This window comes from Streptopelia decaocto (assembly GCF_964273445.1).
Source record: "Streptopelia decaocto genome assembly, chromosome: 9".
NCBI lineage: Eukaryota > Metazoa > Chordata > Aves > Columbiformes > Columbidae > Streptopelia > Streptopelia decaocto.
The window spans coordinates 6,191,424-6,208,219 of NC_138664.1; the positions used below are offsets into that span (position 1 = coordinate 6,191,424).

At 40.6% G+C, this 16,796-nt stretch overlaps 1 protein-coding gene across 1 annotated transcript in view; it reads right to left on the reverse strand.

Annotated features, from left to right (window-relative positions):
- AGBL1 (AGBL carboxypeptidase 1) overlaps positions 1-16,796 on the reverse strand; it is a gene marked incomplete at its 5' end in the record, with an annotated part of 274,207 nt that overhangs the window by 211,792 nt on the left and 45,619 nt on the right. The window contains 3 exons of the mRNA XM_082060702.1: positions 942-1,107; positions 5,965-6,173; positions 16,072-16,109. Of these exons, the coding sequence (XP_081916828.1) occupies positions 942-1,107; positions 5,965-6,173; positions 16,072-16,109 (413 nt within the window). The remainder of the gene's footprint in view (positions 1-941; positions 1,108-5,964; positions 6,174-16,071; positions 16,110-16,796) is intronic.

The following is a 16,796-nucleotide window of genomic DNA, read 5'->3' on the forward strand; positions in this document are numbered from 1 at the left end:
TCAAAGTAAGACCCCTCTCAGGCCCTACACAGAAATATGTGCAGTCTCTTCTATTTGTGCCACACACATCTTCCAACTACAACCCACCACAACCCTGAGTAAAGCAGATCCCATTTGTTAATCTAGTATAAACGAATTTGGCATTAAACCTCCCACTTTTGAAAGCTCTGCTCTCTTGGACTCAAGCGCTGCCTCTCAGAAGTATGAAATATGTCACCGTGATATGGATCCAACTCACATTACAAAGCAATACAGAGATTTTCTGCTTGGCTGCAAGGATATTACAGGATGCTCTTAATCTGTATTATCTAGATTAGGGTATTTTACTGCTATCATCATTATAGTATTTGAGTATCTTCCATACCAAACCAAAAGCAACAGAGAAACTGCTTGTGTGTACCATGAAGTCTGACACTTCTCCTTTTCTATGGAGTGGCTCTCCAGTCTGTGCTTAAATTCTTCAGCAAGTGCTCACATCTTTTACTCATGCAGTGTGACTGCTATCTGCTTTTATTTTAGAAAAGAAAAAAGATAATACTTCCTGCAATTCTTCACTGAAAAAGCTGCAGGATAGCATTTCTCCCACACACACAGTCATACACAGGCACAACTGTCTCTCCCTCTGTTGTCGTTGTGGAGTAATGGCACCTCCAGGCTCTTCCACGCTCACTCCTTTTCACTATTTTTTGGATAATAGGATTTTTTTTCTCCTTTTCCTTGCTCCTTTTAATCTTCTCTCATTTATTCTCCAAGCAGAATCTCCAGGCTTTGAGAAGACCTGGGTGCAGTTTCATCTCTACTGAATGACACTGTAGGTGATCTATTGATTTTAACTGTACACCTCAGGACAAGGCTGCCAAGACTCCCTTCCCCAGATCCCACTGTTGATTCTCATGTTTTGTTCCTTTTCCTCCTACTGAACTCACCCTTCAGCCATTTACCTTCAGATCCCTCACACGGAGGTTCAGCCTTAGCATTCCCAGGAAGAGGGAAAGAATAGAAACTTCTTGCTGTCGGCACAGGCAGAGGCTCCTTGGGGTAGCACTTTCTCAGAATCTGAGTCACGATGGTTATGATAGGATCCAGATTTTTGCAAGATAAACAGTCCTAGGGACCAAAGGGGAAAAAAGTTGTCTCTTAAAATTTTCCTGCCCATTACATACAAGTCCCCAGAACAGAGATGCTCTTCTGATTGGAATATGAAGTCTTTCTATTTATGGCTTTTTTTCTGCTCCCCCCTTATCTTTGTGGGGTTTTTTTGTTTGTTTATTTATGTTTTGTCACTGTTGTTCGGTTTTGTGGTTTTGTTTGTTTGGGATTTTTTCTGGTCCTTCTTGTTTTTCTTTCCCCCTCCTTTTTACCATTAAAGAAATGTGCCTGGAATCGCAAAACCTCAAGTTCTTGCAGTGCATTTCTACAGAAATACAGGCTATCATGGACCTCAGTAGACTCCCACTGATGCACGTCATTTAGAAGACACAGCATCCCCTAGCTCTGCTCCAAGGCATCTATTACTTTATAGTCAGAATGTATTGTATACCTAGGAGAGGCACAATTGTAGCATAAGCTAAAGTATCCTAGCTAACACAGGTAACAGTTGCATTGAAGAGATGATCTCTAATATGGATTTTTTTAAAAAATCCTGCAGGGAGCCCACATATGTGTTTGTTTTGGCTACCAACACACACCAAAATCTCTGCTTCTGAGTCGTCACCACAACTATACTCAGAGCTATCATACCAAAACTAACATAGGTAAACTAGCACAGTTACACCATCTTCTCACTGTACATAACTTACACTCAAAGAAAACATTCCTACTGTAATCCATTTTATATAGTTAAGCATTAAGCCCAATAGTTAGTCTGAAAGATCACTATGTATTACCTAGTCAAAAAATATGGAATTCCTGCAGTACACCACATTTTCTACTCCTATAATCCATGGTAAAAGATAGAAATGCAAGAAGTTATGAGAGTCCGGATGTTCTCTGAAGACACAGAATACTTTGTCTTTTTACTACCATTCTGTGGAAGTGAACTTGGTCTTTTGTTGCAGAGAGAACACCCCAACCACCACCTAGAACTAAAAGCAAAGACTCCCTGGAAGATCACAGCAGGCATTTGTCTTCAGTATAACAGAGACAGTGAATTTGAATTTGGATGAGCAAATTACAGCTGCTGCCCAAAGATGAAGTTGTTTAAAACTGATAGGTGCAATGCTCTGAAAACCAAACCTTCAGATTTCAGAGACATGGATTAATCAATGCAGCATCCTACCCAAGTTCACAAGTTGTACCATGCCTATCAGCATGTTATCTTTGGTGGCTTAGGACTAAGCTGATCAGAATAGAAATGAAAGTCAAGTAAGTAGTGTGAATGTTCTGTAAGGCAAAAGAGGAATATTACAATACATTTGAACACCATTTTATATATTTGCATCCCTTCAGCACAGATAAAAATGAAAGAGTTCATAGGGCAGAACAGATTTTGTGCCGTTGTCTGACAGCCCACAGTCAGGCTTTGGGCTGGACAAAAACACATTCAGCAGAACGAGGAATATGACCAAGGAACTTAAAGTACTTGATAATAATCAGGAACAGAAAAATTGCTGTATTGGGCTTTTTTTTGGTTGTACAGGATTTTATTCTGTTTTCTCATGTATGATTGAATGGCATTATAAGATTCAGTGGGATTAGCCAGGATTCCTGTAGGGAGGCTAGAAAAATCATCTAAAGCTGACATGCTTACAAGACTCAGTACAAGAATCTTAATATGTATTTCTAGATTTCTGGCTGTTAGGAACAAGCAGGAGAGAAAAGACAATTTTGAAAGCATCTCTAAGGAAAGTTTTATTGTGGTTAGAGCAAAACACCAAGGAGAACTGGTTTCTATTTCCAGTTTTTTCAATTTATTCATGCTTTCATACGGTGTTTGGGTGCCTTTGTTTGTTTGTTATTAAAGGAAAGATACAGAAAGTTTGTCTACATGTGGGAACAGAATAACATTCTTGAACAGTGTTACTATAGTTTGCTAAAGCTGTTCTGTTTTTACTAGAACAGTGAACAGAGGACTGTATAAATGGCTGCCTTGGGCCAGTAATCTTAATTCACTGCCAAGTAAATTCAGATAGTCAAGAACAAGACATGTTCATCCAGACAATGAACATCCACACATGGAGTTATTCAATGATGCTGTTTGAAAGTAATATTTTTCCTTATAGTAAATTAGATTACAAGCACAAACAAGCCTTTAGATAGCTTACAGGGAATTTGTAGGACTGTTTTCATTACTGTTCATAAAGCGCTCTCAGATTCCAAGATAGCACAGTTTAAAAATGACCAAGTAATCTTCCATTGGTAAAGCCTTTTTTACTGACACCCAATAAATAGACAGGAGACTGTTTTGTATGTGTGTAAACTATCCCATTTATTTTGTGGTGGGATGTTGTGAATGAGGGAAAAGAGTGAATCCTTAGCTCGGAAAACTCACGTAAAGTTAACCTGAATTCAGAGGATCTGCTTTTTATCCTCCACACTCAAGTCTTTTCTCTACTGAATCTGGAATAGTCCAGATATTATAATACATATATGATGTATACAGAAAAGGAGGTTTCAATATGACAGTGAGGCAAAAGATAACAATGCTAATAGATGCTACTACTGAGAAATATAGAGCAGAGTATAGGATAACATTATCCTAGAGTAGACACTAGTACAGGAAGGCTGAAGAGATAACAGGCAAGTGCTTAAGAAATCAGAGGGATAAATTATAAAATAGCAAAATAATGTTCCATGCACCAGTCTCTCCTAAAGTGGATACAAACCTGTTTTTGTGTCTCAGAGTAGGCAGCTCTGCCACTGCACACAAAGCCAGTCACCTGATAATGTGAATATACCATTTCACTGCCATGAAAGTCTAAATGGAGCTTAGAAAAAGAAATGGGAGCAGAAAGTGCTTCCTTTACATGAATGATTTCATTTTCTAAAATTATTTTTCATTCCAGGTAGGAATGGAACTCAAAATATCTCTAAATCCTCTTCAAATAAAGTAGCAGTCATCTCTAATCTGTGTAAGGAGACAGACTTTGAACTACTGGTTCTTCCTGTAAAGACATAGGCTTAAGGGCTATTAAAAGCTCGGGTATCTCAGATGTCCATCAGCCCACACAATCAGCAGCTGGACAAGTTTCAATTGAAAACCAGCCTTGTAAATAGGAAGTCCACTGAACTTTGTTAAACCCATTTTGGCAAAACTGTTTCAATTTCAATAGATTAAATAAATAAAGCTTTCTACAGAACTTTTCTAGCCAGCTTTTAACACCTTTAAAATATCATTAGATGTCCACAGTTTGATCACCACAGACAGCAAATTCCTAAAGGCACTACAATATTGTCTACACACACAAAGAGCCATTGCTTTTCCAAGAAGGTGATGTCTGTCTTGCCCCATATCTTTCTCTCTTACGGCAGACTGCAATTCCTTTCAGGAGGATAGATTACCCATTTTCTGTCTGCCATGAAGGTTATGAAGATTTTAGTAGCAGCAGAAGTCTCTGTCTCAGGTAGGGAAGACCATGAGAACTCCAAGGGCTGCCAGACTCCCCTTGATACCTCATGTCTTGGAAAAACACTGCAAGACTGACAATATCCCAAAGAACTAGAGAAGGAACATTGAGCTTTGAATTTATTAACCTTGGTAATTCCCTTTCCAAGATCTCCCTAGTAGCACACAGTAGAAAACAAGCAAACTGGAGGCCCCTGAAGGTGTCATTTCCGCTCCACTTCTAACCTTTGGAAGGATTAGAGTTATCTGTGTTCACTGCAGTCTTGGTGTGTCATTCCCTGTTTGTTCACCCAAGGTGACTCCACATTTGCACCTTCCGTGGGGTTGCTCCCAGGCTGAACTATCAGGAGGTGTTAGCTCAGAAAGCAACACGGGCTGTAGAAGGCTCTTCAAAGGGAATGAGCTGACATCAACCCCGAAGCAGCTGTTGCCATCCACCCTATTCAAGTTTCTGCAGACCAGGGACTTTTCATTAATAGAGGCCATATTTGCTTGAAAGATCTGCTGGTTCTGGCCACCTCATTCCCCCTGAAAAAGTCATCAAATCCTCATGAGGAAAGTGAAAAAACTACCAATGTACTACTGGTAAGAAATACCTTTCAGTCACAGGAGATTTGTTCACAACAGCAATGGAAATGGTGAAGAAGCAAATATACTGGATCAGAAGGCAATGGATTTTTTTGAGGAGAAGAGGACAGGTTTTTCATTCTGTCTGCAGTGGTGCTAGAATGAGATAATGCATTGACCAGTGCAAATGACAACAGAAACACCCCTTGTGGAATCACACGGATCAAGAACCAAAGGCTTCTCCATATATGACTTCTCCAGAGAAGGGTAAGGAAGCATGTTGGTGAGAGATTTGGAGGAAACAGTTACTGTTCTTTACTTGCCCTTTCTAAATCCTACAGGGATCCCATCCCCAGGACCATGTCATCTTTCTTGACAGGTCTACATTAGCCTTTCATAAGATTAAAATTGGGCCTCCTCAAAAAACAGTTGATGAATGTTTCTCCTTAGCAAAGGCCTGGTTAGATCTACACTTCCTTGGGGAAAAGACTGATTGGGTAGAATTATGCATCTGGATTCCTGAAAGAAAACATCTCATGGAACAACTAAGCATCTTTTCTGTGGAGACACTGCACTGCTCTTTGGCAGAGAAAGTCCAAGTAGATAGCAGGACCCAGAGGGCAGGAGAAAAATCAAAGTATTTCAGTTTTTCTGAAATACTTACTGTAAAAAAAAAAAAAAAAAAAAATCAATACTTTTTGTTCTAACTTTATCATTTTTCCATTGATGTGTTATATAAATTCAGAATAAAACTATGGAATTCCTTGCACTGTGTGGCAGAATCCAGCACTAATTACCAATCCATCTCACTTAAGTACAAAACCACAATTTACCTGTACAGTTGTGAAGAGAATGTCCATACCCCGGCAACCAAGGAAAGTCTCCCTGCCCAGCTGGACATTGGTGATGTGCTTTAGGCAGAGCAAGAGACCCCTACGAATATAAATGTAGTTGTTGGAGACATCATTGTGATGCCAGTCTTGATAGAGCCTCAGCAATCCATCCAGGTAGCCTCTGGTCACTGCCCGACGGCTATTAGACTCTGAAAACAAAGAGAAAAGGCTGAATTAAACACTTTCCACTACTCATGGTGTTTGTTAACCACATGGCTACTCAGTGCTCAAACTCAGACATCAATACCTGTTAATTCTTGCTTAAATGGTCTCAGTTTTGGTGTTGTGTTGGTTTTTGTTTGTTTGTTTTAAACACAATTTAGGATGTTATTTGCTAAGCATGAGCTAGGCTCCTGGAATTGTACATGAAAAAAATGAAGCTGTCTTTCCTGTCCATGTGGAAGTGGCTGCTCCAAAACCTTCCAGATGAACAGAACCATGTGTGGGGAAAGGGCAGAGTCCATTACCACCTTCCAAGTGCCAATAAACTTAATTCTGATTGCAGCACCATAAGAGTTTCTGAAATTAAAGCAGCTTGTGAGGACTGAGAAAGCTAAATGACAATAAAGTTAGTTGACAGCAGGTCACATAATCTTCACATAGTTCTGTACATCAGTTCTGAGTGAACACTTTGCTGAGACAAATCCAGAAACCTTGTAGCTGTACAATTCTCTCACAGTCAGAGAAATTATGTTTAACTTCTATATGTATTCCCACACATAGCTGTATTAATGAAAGCCATGAATCAAGTTATTCTGGAAATCAACATTCTTAAAAATTAACAAAACACCAACAGGAACAGCAGCAGTTTGGACTTCTTTTCTGTTGCTTTCTGGTTCAGATTTTAAAGGTCATATTCAGATAATTTTTAAAGGCTTTGCTGCTTAGGAAAAAAAAGAATATATATATATATATATATATATATAAAAATAAATTAAGCTTTATAAAAATACAAGAGGAAAGCTGCAATGTTCCCTTAATCATGTAGCTCCAAAACATCAGATTAAAAGTAGACGATTATGAAACTTGTGATGAAATACAAATTCTGTTGAGTATTCTAAAACACATCCCTTTGCCCACTGTGGTCCTTACTCTGCCCCACAGGACAAACATGAAGCCATTCCAGACACTTCAAACCTACCCTGCCTAAACATCTTTTCCTGACTGGTCCTGACATTCCTCACTGTGACACATGTTAGAAACCATCAGGAGCTCAGCAATTAACCAAAGGGGCCAGATAGCATATGTAAGAGGGGAGCTCAGCTCCCTGAATACCAATCAGCATTTGTAGCTCACAACAGATGGCTCTTGGTATGGGTTCTCCAGAGCTAGTAGGCTCCAGATCATTTCCAGTTCATGAAACAAAGTGCCAGACCCTCTCACACCTGGAATGTTAAAGCTATCAGTGGGGATTTACAGGATGGGAGAAGCTAGAGGTTAAGAGACAGAACAGATAAATGCTGTATGAAGAAATTCAGTAACAAGAGAAGCCATGGAGTAAGTAGGAAGCAACTAGTAAGCAGCAAACCTCAATCTCAATGATGAAGCAGATGGAGGTATTGGAAAGGAGAAGGAGGTCACCTGAAGTTGTCTCAGTCTGCTCTCTGCAGTACATTAGCAAACTCTTACCTGGATAAGGGACTGAAGGGTAGTTCTCATACCTGGTCTTGTCCCAGGCCAGTTTGCCAGCTGATTTTAATCCTGCTCTGCACCTTCACATCACCCTGCTGACATGCCTCTGCAGCGAGATGCTGGTCACACAGCTCTGCCTAGTTCCCTACACCTTGGCCTGCAGGTCTGCCTAGCACTTTATCCCCTTGTTGTTAACCATCTCACATTAACTCTGCCAGTACATCTTGTATTTTGGGGCTCGGTGGCTGTCAGCATGTAGAAAGTCACCCTTCTCTCCTTTAGCGTTCACTCTATGTTTCCTTTTTTCCTATTTGACTTTCTGCAAGAAAACTTTAATTGCTTGAGAGTCCCTTATCAACCCTAATGATTTTATTCACAATTTCCTGTTAATCCTCAAGCAGTTGTCATGTTTACTAACCTGCAGCATGACTAACCCCTTAAATCAGTCAATCTTCCTTGATGAATTAGAAAGCTCTGTAAAAGTCAATAAGTATATAAAACATGACAAGAAGAGTCAGGGAGTGTAAGGACTAGATCTAAGGATTTACAGTCCCAGCATTCAGTGCTTGAAGTCTAAGCTTTCTGTGCCAATGCCTATAGAACAAGGGAAATATTGGAAAGCACTGTGGGCAGAGCTTAAAAAAAAAAAAGAGAGAGATATAATTCTCATAAAATGTGTTCATGATATTTTCCTCACATCTTTCAAGTTTGGAACCCAGTTGCATAGAGACCAGAACATACAACAGTCCCATGCCTCAGTTTTATCACTGGATGAAAAGCATAGAAGAAGCCAAGCAAAATAACTTAGCTCTGCTCTCCCTTATGTTTTCTGTAGTACTTATCACCTTTAAGATCAAAACAGTTGCTTTGAAAAGTGAAGCTGAGATAGTCTGTTCTGTGAGAAGATAGAAGAGGCAGGACTATAGTTTCTTCAGCACTTTGATCAGTAGCAGTAAGAATTACTTGCTGAAGGGGCAAAAAACCCATTCATTTTGTTTCTCCTGTCTGATTTCATTGATTCTCCTCTGCTCTCCTGAGTTGTCAGTGTTATTCTTATTTTTTTTTCTTCCTTTTTTTCAGTTGTATAGTCAATAAAGTGGTGCATAAATGAAGGAGGAAGTATGCCAAGATCTCCAGAAGGCACAATGATAAAAAGAGCCCTCCACACCTGTCTGTGTCTATTGGTCTCCCCATCTAGGGATGCACCTGCATGGGTATCTATCTATTTTAGCACAATTACAGATGGTGGAAATGAATCATACAGGTACAAGCAGCACTGCACAGATTTGTAGGCAGCAAGAATCCACCCCTCCCAGAGTGAGTATGTATAATGTAAGTGGTAAAACGTCCTATGCCTTTTGACCCTTTTACTGTTATTCTTTCATTAGTCCCTTTCCTTTGCTCTTTGCAAGAGTTTCAATTCTGCCTGCTGAGGCTGGGGCGGGTGATAGGAGAACACTCAATGGCTTCTTAGTTTCCCACATTTCTAGAACTGACCCTCCACTTCTGGCTTTCAGTGCAAGTCTAAGCACTGTAGCACAGAATACCTGGCCTAGATAATCTGTGCAGTTAGCCAGAAACACCTGACCTAGATGCACAGCCAATATGCAGAAGCATGAAATGGTTAAAGATACCTCTAATTTAGCAAGAGCCTCACACTATAAAGAAATCCCCACTTTTGGCAGAATTCTGATTTTGCATTGGGAGACAAGGACAGACTCTAAAGCCAGGGGTTCAGTCTAGTAGATAAGCCTCATGACTGCCAGCATTTCTGGGGACATTTCTGAAGCCCTCCTCTCATTCCAGTTCCCTTTGAAGTGTTTGCCAGGAACACAGGGACCACTGGAAAACATGCAGCATATTTAATCACAAAACTGAATTACAGTCAACCTGAAATATGATGAACAATGCACTGCTTACAAGGCAGAACAAAGAGATATTTATCTTTCTATCTGCTTAAATCTCTTTGTTGATGCCACTCAGCTGATTCACTATGCCAAGAACATACATAGCTACAGTTTGAAGATAGGAACTGCTCTGCTGAATTAACCCTATGGTCCCTGAAGGAGTGAAAGGAATATGAAAAACTCAAACTTCCCCACTCTGCTCTAGTGATCACCTCTTGAGAATAAAAGATGCAAGATATCTCCTAAAGCAAAGAGAAAACAGCTATTGTATTCAGTCATTGAGTGGCCACTTTGCTGAAGATGAGCATCTGGGTTCCCTATTGAAACAAAATTAACTGTCCCCATGGAGAAACCACATCACCTATCAAGTGCTGGGATGAATTCAGAGCCCATGGGCACTACAGTTCCAGCAAGCAGCTGATTATTAGCTCAACACTTGTTGGAAGCCAGATCACTACTTGTAATTGTGCCCTATAAACTTCAGAGTCTAGGCATTTATTTAAGCATTTAGGATCGATGAATAACACTGACACAGAGGCAGAGAACACAGACAGTAGTTGCTAGCAAATCCAGGTGCCATGTTTTACTCTTAGACCAGGAATCAGCCCCAAGGTTCGCTTCAGTACAAGAACAGGTCATTCTTTCTACTCAAAGATTTGTTTCAGTTCCAGATGTTAGCCAATTCAAAGACAGTCATACCAATTGTATTATGACATAGTGATTCTTCTCCAATTTGCCTTTGTTACATCGTTCATATGTAAAAATTAAGACAGAGCAGGCCAACCCCTCCTGAAACTTTTGAACTAACCCCAGAAGGAAACTGATTTTCAAGAAAATTTCTTTATTTTTCCCTTTGTTTTTTGGTTTCACAGCATCTTCTTGTTGCAACTCAACAGAAATCTAGAAAACCATAAAAAAAAAAAAAACACACACCACCTTTTTGCACAAAATCTCCAGCTTGAATTTTCTCAAAGTGGTTTGAAAGAGTTCAAATAAGGATGCTAGAATTTGGAAGACTTCCTCTAATTCAGCCACTGAATTTCCTGAAGCTGGATCATCACTGAAGGAACAAACACTGCTCATGCCAAGACAAAGGCAGTACACACAATTGCTGTCAAAGATGTCAGAGAATCATGCAGCTCCTCAACAAATTGGTTCCATTATACCCACCCTGAGGAGTAAAATAGCAGGAACATGCCATACCCGAGGAGATGGAACCAACCTTTTTCTCTAGAGCACTGACTTACTCTTGGTTTGGGATATGTTTATGAATGTAGTCTTGGGGAAGGGAATACAAAGGACTTTCAGAAATATTTTTTCTCCCCTATAAGGTACCTCTTCTGCAGGAGATAAAATATGGAATCAAGACTATTTGTATTTTGAAATTCAGGAAGAAAGGACAGACACCGAACTTGTTTTACATGATTACAGAAGGAACAATCCACAAAATTCAACTCTGATTGCTATACCCTACAAGTTGTGATGATGGATTTGGGGCTAGACTGACAATGGAGTTTGAATCCAGAGGTGGGTAATGAAGTCTCAAACTGATCATGAGAAACGGGTGCTTGGTGAAATATTAGGCAAATACAGACATGCTGTTGGCTACAGGAACTGGTATGGTCTAACTATAGGGCTATTGTGACACAAGATCAAAGATCTAGTTCAGTGGATCTGTTGCAAAACTCTATAAATTCAGACACTGAGGGTGCAGCCCTTTCAGAAACTATAATCTGCTTATGTGCCAGAACATCGCTTTCTGTTCTTCGCAGCGTTACTTGGCCCTCCTTAAGGCCAGTATAAAAGGAAAAGAATTACACTAATTATTTTATCCTGCCAGCCACAAAACAGAAACCTTATTCTTAGATTAAATTTAAAAAAAAAAAAAAAAGGCAGGGGAAAGGTTTAATACAGGTTACTTGACAGAAGATGAGGAGGAAAAAGCAGGAAATAAAAGATGAAAGGATGGAGGGGAATAAAGGAAGGCAAGAGGATAAAGATGACAAAAGGAAGAATGAAAAGACATAGAAAGAGAAGGGAAAGGCTACCAGCAATAACCACTGTTAGCATATGTAATTGTCTTGATGAAATAAGCATAATCAAGGGGTCACTACAACCTGTCTCTTTAAATTACTCCTTACAGTTTTACCAGGCAAGCACTGCAATGGGCCCTGCCCATTTCTTCAATATCCAGTGAGCAAATGCCTCCAAGACCCGTTCTAGCTAACTTCCTTAAAGACACGCAAGCTGCTAATTCAGGGAAGTACAGATAGTCAGGAATAACAAATACAACCAAAATTAGATTAAAATAACCTGCTGATAAACAAATTGCTCACCAAAAATAAATATTGGATTAAGTGCCGGTGGGAGCAGGGATCCCTATAACATCATCGCCATCGTGTGGCTCAAGGCACCGAGCCTGCAAACCCCTAGACATGCACTTTGTATAGCAGGTGTCCAGTTTTTTTTCTTCCACTCCCACAAAACTGGGAATGGATTGCCTGTTTTACTGGGGGGGAGGGAGGTGTGATTTTACTAGAAGCAATAGAGCCCATGGCTGAGAGCAACACAGAGGACAGCCCTTGCCTTCCATTGTTGCCCAGATCTTAGTGATGATCTTCCCCAGTCTTAGAACAGAACTGCAGCAAGATATGAAGACAGACGTATAGAGGAGAAGATGAACAAAGCTCAAGGAGGCTGGAAAAAGTAACATGAGTACCCTGGGACAGAGAGAAGAGACCAAGAGAATGCTGCTGTGCCTCATCCCATATGTGTTTATCTATAGCTATCTGTATCTAAACCATCATCTCCACCCTGGGCTGTAGTAACCATCTAGGAATCAAAGGAGGAAGGATAGACAGGTGTAACACCAGAAAGTTTGACTGTAACATTCAAGAGAAGAGTAAAAAAAATCCCCAATGCTCCCACGGCACTTCAGCAGCATCACTTGTATTTACCAAGCAACATGTTCAGCCTGTATAATAATGTAGTTCAGTCAGGAAGAGTTAACAGCATGATGGAGAGACAACATACAAAAAAAAAAAAACACTAGCAAGGCAATGAAAGAAAGACTTGCTATAACCTGTTTGCTGTGTGTATATGGGTATGGCAGGTGGAGAACAGCAACTGGGAGAGTAGCATGCAAGGATTAGTGAAATACTCTGGACTGCTTGGAAAGAGATGGTCAGACAAGAAACCTCTCTATACCAGCAATCCAAGCATCTACATACAGGAAGGTGCAGCACTGTCACTATAAGGGATATAAACTTCTATTCCTTCATTATTCACCATCTCTATGACTATCACTGATTTCCACTATGTACAGTGGAAGAGGACAACCAAGGTCACTCTCATCTTGCACTGAGTTTCCAAGCATGTATTCCCTGTTTTGGATGAAGCACAAGTTCATTGTGTCCTATTACTTATTTATTTGGACAATCTCATACTTTCCCCTCTGAAACACAACAGCAACAATTTCCCAGATCCAGCTGGAACAGTAATTTTTTTGTTACACTGATGTCATCTTTCCTGGCAGATCCTGCTTCTTGCAGTTAAGCACCTGTTAAGTGGGCATTTAGCATCAGCTTCTGTTAGGAAAGAGACAGAGGCCAAAGTTTCTAACCAGCCCCTGGCTCTGCAGGTGGACAAAAATCTCAAGTAGAGCTTAAGGAAGCCTGAGGAGCTGAAGATGGATGTTTCTGAATCCATCAGGGAGACACGCTGCCATCTGCCTGCTCCTTTTAAAACTGCTCTGTGTTTTCCCATTGCAGCTCACTGCCAAAAGCAAGAGGGACACTTTCCCTCTGGTGCAACTCCATGTATAATCATAACCCCTGTAACCATTTTGGGCTGAAACACTTCAGGATATGACAGCCCTACAGGGAGACCCTCAAAGAATGGATGTTTTTGTCATGTTTTACAGCTTCCACCCCAGCAAAGCTGAATCTCACCAGCATTTCCCATCAGGCCAGCTATTCAGTTACTGTAGCACATTCCAGGATTTCTGCCTCCCATTTAGTTTGCATCACATCTAAACAAGCTAGAGTGCTTTGCCATGTACAGTTTTAGCCCTTGTTTTCATAAGCAATTTTCAAGTGCTATAGCATTGACCAGATTTGATTTTTAACCTCCTAAGAATCCCTGCACCATTCAAAGGCATAAGGTCACGGACATAAATAAGTTAACTGTGACAAACAGAGCAGTCCTGACACAATCATGACAAAGAATTCAGCTCTTTTCCAGCCATGGTGAATTTCTCTCTGGAAGAACAAGAGATGTTTTTCACATCTCCTCACTCACACCTCCCAAAAGGCACAGTTTGCTCATTTGTATGCAGCTACCAGAGCAGTCTAATCCAGAAGCCTGGATCTTCTCACATCCTGAACCACAGGACAAGGAGAAACCAAAAGACAATCTTGACCACTCAGCATCAGACTGCAAAAAACATCAGAAGACACAGTTCAAGCTGACTTGAGGGCCGTGGTGCCCTCTTTTGCTGCGCAGTACTGGCACAATTTCCCAAACCCCAGTTCTGGTGACTTAAAAGAACATCAGCTGAAAACAGACCATATGTTTTCCTAAAAATCACTTTTCCATGGAAGCAGTAGCTGGTGTTGCTGCAACAAAATGTTGTTTGGTTGTGAATTACAAAGGAGAGCAGCACACAACTGCAAAGCAGGAAGGGCATCTCCAGACAAAGAAACGTCTCTCCCAATAAATGCCTTTGTTTGCAAGGGTTGACAGTAAAAATGAACATGAGAACCCTAATCTGTACATCACAGTGATCAACCACAGTGACAATGTATGGACTGCTTTGCTCAGACTAAATTCCTATTGGAGTTCATTTTTTGTACTTTTTGTGAAAACACCTGAAACAACCAACCAGAATGATCAGTATGTTCTTCCAATGCTGGAAACCCTCTAGACACTTCCTTAAGCACAAAAAGCATAAAAGGAAAAAACCACCAAGATGTTTTTCACAACCAAATTGTCTGAGAAGAGTCACACAAAATTTCAAAGAGTAAATGGCTTTAAAAACTTACCTCCCTCCAGGAAAAAAAAGGCTGTGAGAGTTTGGAGCTGAATCCAATCCTTTTATATTTTCTAGATCATCCTCAGTTTCCCCAAAAACTTTTACAACATGTGTTCACTACTCTCCTGGAGACTACACTTCAGCTTCCCTTGGTAATTAGTCCTCCACTCCTATCTAATGTTCTCATCCCTAGACCCAGAACAAACCTCCAAGTAGAAAAGTTATCCAAATAAATCTTGGGACAATGGAATTCCACTTCTCATTCCTAGTACTTACCACAAAACAGGATTGTAGGAGAAAAAATCTCAAGCTTCCCAATGAGCTTTCAGCTCTTGCTCTACTTTTCCAGCCTTTTCTGTAAATGTCTTTCTACTAATATTGCTTTTGTACTGCAAGCAGTTATGGCATAGCCCCACAGCCCCCTTATTAAGATTTAGTGCCCAAACCAGAAGGTCTTTCCTTGTTGCAATAACGTGACCTTTAAATCTAGGCAGCAAGGTTAATACTGAAGCATTATTTCAGAATTCATCACTTGAGCTGATGCAACTCGGAGACAATCCCATTGCAGCATGCTCATTTAAGCACTTCTTCCAGGGCTACAATTTTTCACAAATGCATTTATTCCTAATACTATGAAAAGGAGAAGGGGGAGGGGAAGAAAAAGGAGGAGAGAGAGCGAAGGACAATACGCCATTGTGATTTATTGTAGAATAAATTGTCTGCAATAGTAGAGTGCTCTTTCTTAATCAAAGCTTTATTAAATTCTGGTAATAAAAAGCTAAGTGGTTTTGGATGGTATAAAAGCAAAAAAGAATAGCATGTTTTTTCAGGAACGGTCACGCCAACAGTGTGTGACTGAGAACCCATGTTAAGGTCTTCACCACCCCCAGCCAGCTGAAGCAAATCTCAAGCACAGGCTGCCCCGGCAGGGCTGTGCCCCGGCAAGCTCCAGGTCTCAGCTCTGTCTGCACATTATTAGACCAGACAAGCTTGCAAGGGAGAATCATCTCTTTTGGACTGCCAAAGTTTTCCAAGCTTTTGCCAACAGTATCATTGTTACCAGGTAAGCACACATACAACAGGGTCATAGGACAGACAGGTACCTGTCCTAGTGATGCTGGAACAGAGAAATAAGCATTGGTCACTGTCTGGAAAGGTTTCACCTTTCTTCCACTATACCAAGGCCCAGGACAACAGCTGTTCCTTAAATACTCAAAATAAGGGTCTAGTCTGTCTCCCTGAACAGATTGTTCCCTTGGACCTAGAGCACCATATCCCACAGAGCTGTGTGTCTCCAAGAATCATAGCTAGACATACAGGCAACTAATGCATTACTGCCTCACTTTTCTAAGCAGTGTTTTTTGGGACTGAGGGAGGAGGGAATACCAAAGGAGAAGGAGGTTCAACAGGATCATTCTGTTCAGCAGCAGAGCACAGAAAGGAAAGTCAGAAAGAATATGAAGGAAAAAAGCTTACTTGATTTCAGCAAAGCTGCCAGAGCCTCAATGGCTGCCCTAAGAAAAGAAGAGATAGAGAAATAATGTCAATTTCTTCCATAATTTTTATAACCTTCATCTTCACAGTCTTCTGAGCCAGGCTTCCCAGCTGGTCTAAACTGACAGCTTATGATAGGCTTTGACAGAACTGCAGTGTTTTATACCAGCAGAGGATCCAGTCTCTGCAGCTGACTCAGTTACTCTAAAAGACCATTAGCCCTCTAGCTTTAGTGTTACACTGATTTGTAGCAACCATTACATTTAAAGCAACACCCACATATCCAAACTAATGAAGCAAGTCTTTAAACTACTGCCCCAGAGCTATTTTTTTTTTGTACCAGAGACTCAGCACATGCCCACTCCAGACAACAGTCCTTCTATCCACATCAGTAAGCGATAGCTTCTGCATCAAATTGAGACCAGCCAAATTTCACTCCCTTGTCCATTTTCCCAAAACAAGCTCTATCCCCATCCTTCTCCTCCCACCACCTTTAACTGAACATTTAATTTCTTTTAATTATGACAATAAGTTGCATTGCAGTGACATGTAAGGGTCCATACTCAGATCAGGACTCAAAAAAGATGTTAAAGTAAGACTCCTTACCCCATGGAGCTTAGAGAGTAAGTAGGTAGAGGGGAGAGATACACAGAGAGATTTCCATTAACCTTCTGCATCATGAAGCAACTCAAACTGCCTGAGTCAGC